The 2,612-nt window shown below is 40.0% G+C and overlaps 1 protein-coding gene across 1 annotated transcript; it reads left to right on the top strand.

The window, feature by feature from the left end:
* The first annotated feature begins 995 nt into the window (after positions 1 to 995).
* LOC118853881 (60S ribosomal protein L22-like) lies at positions 996 to 1,449 on the top strand. Its single transcript, XM_036764119.1, has one exon. The coding sequence runs from the start codon at positions 1,005 to 1,007 to the stop codon at positions 1,389 to 1,391; it is 387 nt and encodes a 128-aa protein (XP_036620014.1). The 5' UTR covers positions 996 to 1,004; the 3' UTR covers positions 1,392 to 1,449.
* The last annotated feature ends 1,163 nt before the right edge of the window (positions 1,450 to 2,612 follow it).

The following is a 2,612-nucleotide window of genomic DNA, read 5'->3' on the forward strand; positions in this document are numbered from 1 at the left end:
TGTTTTGACACCTTGTCTCCCAATAATTCTCACATCTGTGACAAACTAGTCTTTCCTACCATTCTTACATCTGTAACGTATATCTCCCACCACTCTTACATCTAACTGGTCTTCTGACCAGGTTTGCATGACTAGATTTGCATCTGGCTTTCTGGCATTTATTCTCTTCTCTTTCAGGCCTCTTGCCCTTATGTAAGTACGTGGATGTAAGGATCCTGTGTCCTATTCTCATTCCCAGGGGATCTCACGGTCACTAACTTGTCTTACAGAAAAACTGAGCAGGAAGCCAAGATTTAGATTCTATGAGAAGTTTTACTATCCCACTTACTTAGATTTCATGAGAGGTCTTCACTATCCCACTCACCTTTACCTATACAAGCAGAAAGAAAATGAATTCCCACTACTGACTGGCCAGGTAACACAGAATGTAGTAGTGGCTGCTTGTTGAGGCAAAGCTTTTGTGTAGGCAGTCCCCATTTCTAACTTTTTATGGCAGATGCTCATATGAGCAGTGATTCATGGAAAGAACAGAAAGGAAGAGAGAAAAAATCAGGTAGAACTGATGCTCATAGGTACAACATCCAATGCTAAATATGTCCACCATCTCTATGGCAAAGAAATACCTGTCCACCTGTCATCTTTTCCTCTCAAAATACCCTCTTTGAGACACCCTTTTGTGATTTTTCTTCTTTTTAAGGTTGTTCTTTGTGTTCAATGGCCAAAAAAGAATTTTTAAGAAGACAGGAGACAGTGTAGCATAGTAGCAAGAATGTTTCACTTATAATCAGGAAGGACCTGAGATTGAATTCTGCTTCCCAAGGCTCACTTACTGCATGACCAATGGTGACCACTTAACTTGTCTCTCCTTCAGTTTCCTCACCTGTAAATTTAGGAATAATACTACCTTTACTATCAACTCCGCAAAGTTATGAGGATGAGATCATGTAAGTGAAATGCCTAGTTAACCTTAAAAAGATTGTAGATCGTCTGGCTCCTCGATCGCCATGGCGCCCGTGAAGAAATCTGTGATCAAGGGCGGCAAAAAAAAGAAGCAAGTCCTCAAATTTACCCTGGATTGTACCCATCCTGTGGAAGATGGGATTATGGATGCAGCTAATTTTGAGCAGTTCTTACAAGAACGAATCAAAGTGAATGGAAAAGCTGGCAACCTCGGGGGCGGAGTTGTGACCATTGAGAGAAGCAAGAGCAAGATCACCGTGAGGTCAGAGGTGCCGCTTTCTAAAAGGTATTTGAAGTACCTGACAAAGAAGTACTTAAAGAAGAACAATCTTCGAGATTGGCTTCGGGTGGTGGCCAATAGCAAGGAGAGTTACGAATTACGGTACTTCCAGATCAACCAGGATGAAGAAGAGGAAGAGGAGGAGGATTAAACCCTCTTGGGTCTGGAAACGTTTTGTATATGATCTCGAATAAAACTTGAACCAAAAAAAAAAAAAAAAAGATTGTAGATCAATTTTCATTATGATGAAGGTGACAAAAAGATTCAAGATATTCCTGTTCTCAAAATCCTCCCAAATAAAGTCCTTAGAGTTGCTTTCAAATATTTACACATTACCACAGCTACCTTTGAAAAATTTGATTAATAGAGTTATTTAGAAATCTCTTCTTAATACAGAGAAATTTGTCTAGACAAAAGGGGGGCATTGGTTCAGATTCTACTGGACTTTGAAAAGCACAAATCATGCAAATTATTTATCCAAGCCATTTCTAAATTCCAAGAAAATGAGCAAAATTATTATGCTAGCTAGCAGAATAGTTATGTGCCAATCTGATTTATGAAATAGCTGCATTTTTATATATTTTAGGTGTCTCTGACCATCCCATGGAATCTCAATATTAAAGAGTACTTTAGAAGGTATCAAATACAATCCCTGCCAGGACAATAAACCCATACAAAAGGTCATCCAGCCTCTTGAATGACCACCAGTAGAGAGAAACCTTCAACCTCTCAAAGTACTATGTTACATTTTTTGACAGCTCTAACTGTTATCAGAACCATCACTAAGAATTCAGGCACCCGGTGCCAATTCAAGTCAGGGGGGAGAACACAGAGGGCAGTCTATCTTGATTGATTTCAGTTGTGCTGGGCAACCCATGGAGAGAGGAAGACAGAAGGCAGCAGACTGGGGACATGGTGAGAAGACATGGTGAGAAGAGGAGTGGGATTCTCCTGAGAGAAGACTTGTCTGAGAGAGAGGAAAATTCTCATGGTGCTATAAGGTATGGAATAAACAGAAGGCATTGAGGTATGAGAACAGCAGGCCAAATGACCACTTTAAGGAGTAAGTGACCCTTCAAATACTCAAGCAAAATACTTACCCACCTCAAAATACTGACAATCCTTGGTCAATCCAACCAGCACAGATGATTCTGATGGTAAAGTTTTTCCAGATATCAAGCTGGAATCTACTTTTCTGTAACTTTTACCCATTTCTCCTACTTCTACCTTGTGAGGTAAAACAGAATAAGACAGGTCATTTTTCTACAAAGCAGCTCTTGAAATAGTTGAAGAAAGCTATCATCCCCACCTCCTCCCCACAAGCCTTTTCTTGTCTAGGCTGATAATTCCCTTCAATCAATCTTTGTGTCTC

The sequence above is a fragment of the Trichosurus vulpecula genome, chromosome 6 (genome assembly GCF_011100635.1).
Source record: "Trichosurus vulpecula isolate mTriVul1 chromosome 6, mTriVul1.pri, whole genome shotgun sequence".
Taxonomy (NCBI): Eukaryota; Metazoa; Chordata; class Mammalia; order Diprotodontia; family Phalangeridae; genus Trichosurus; species Trichosurus vulpecula.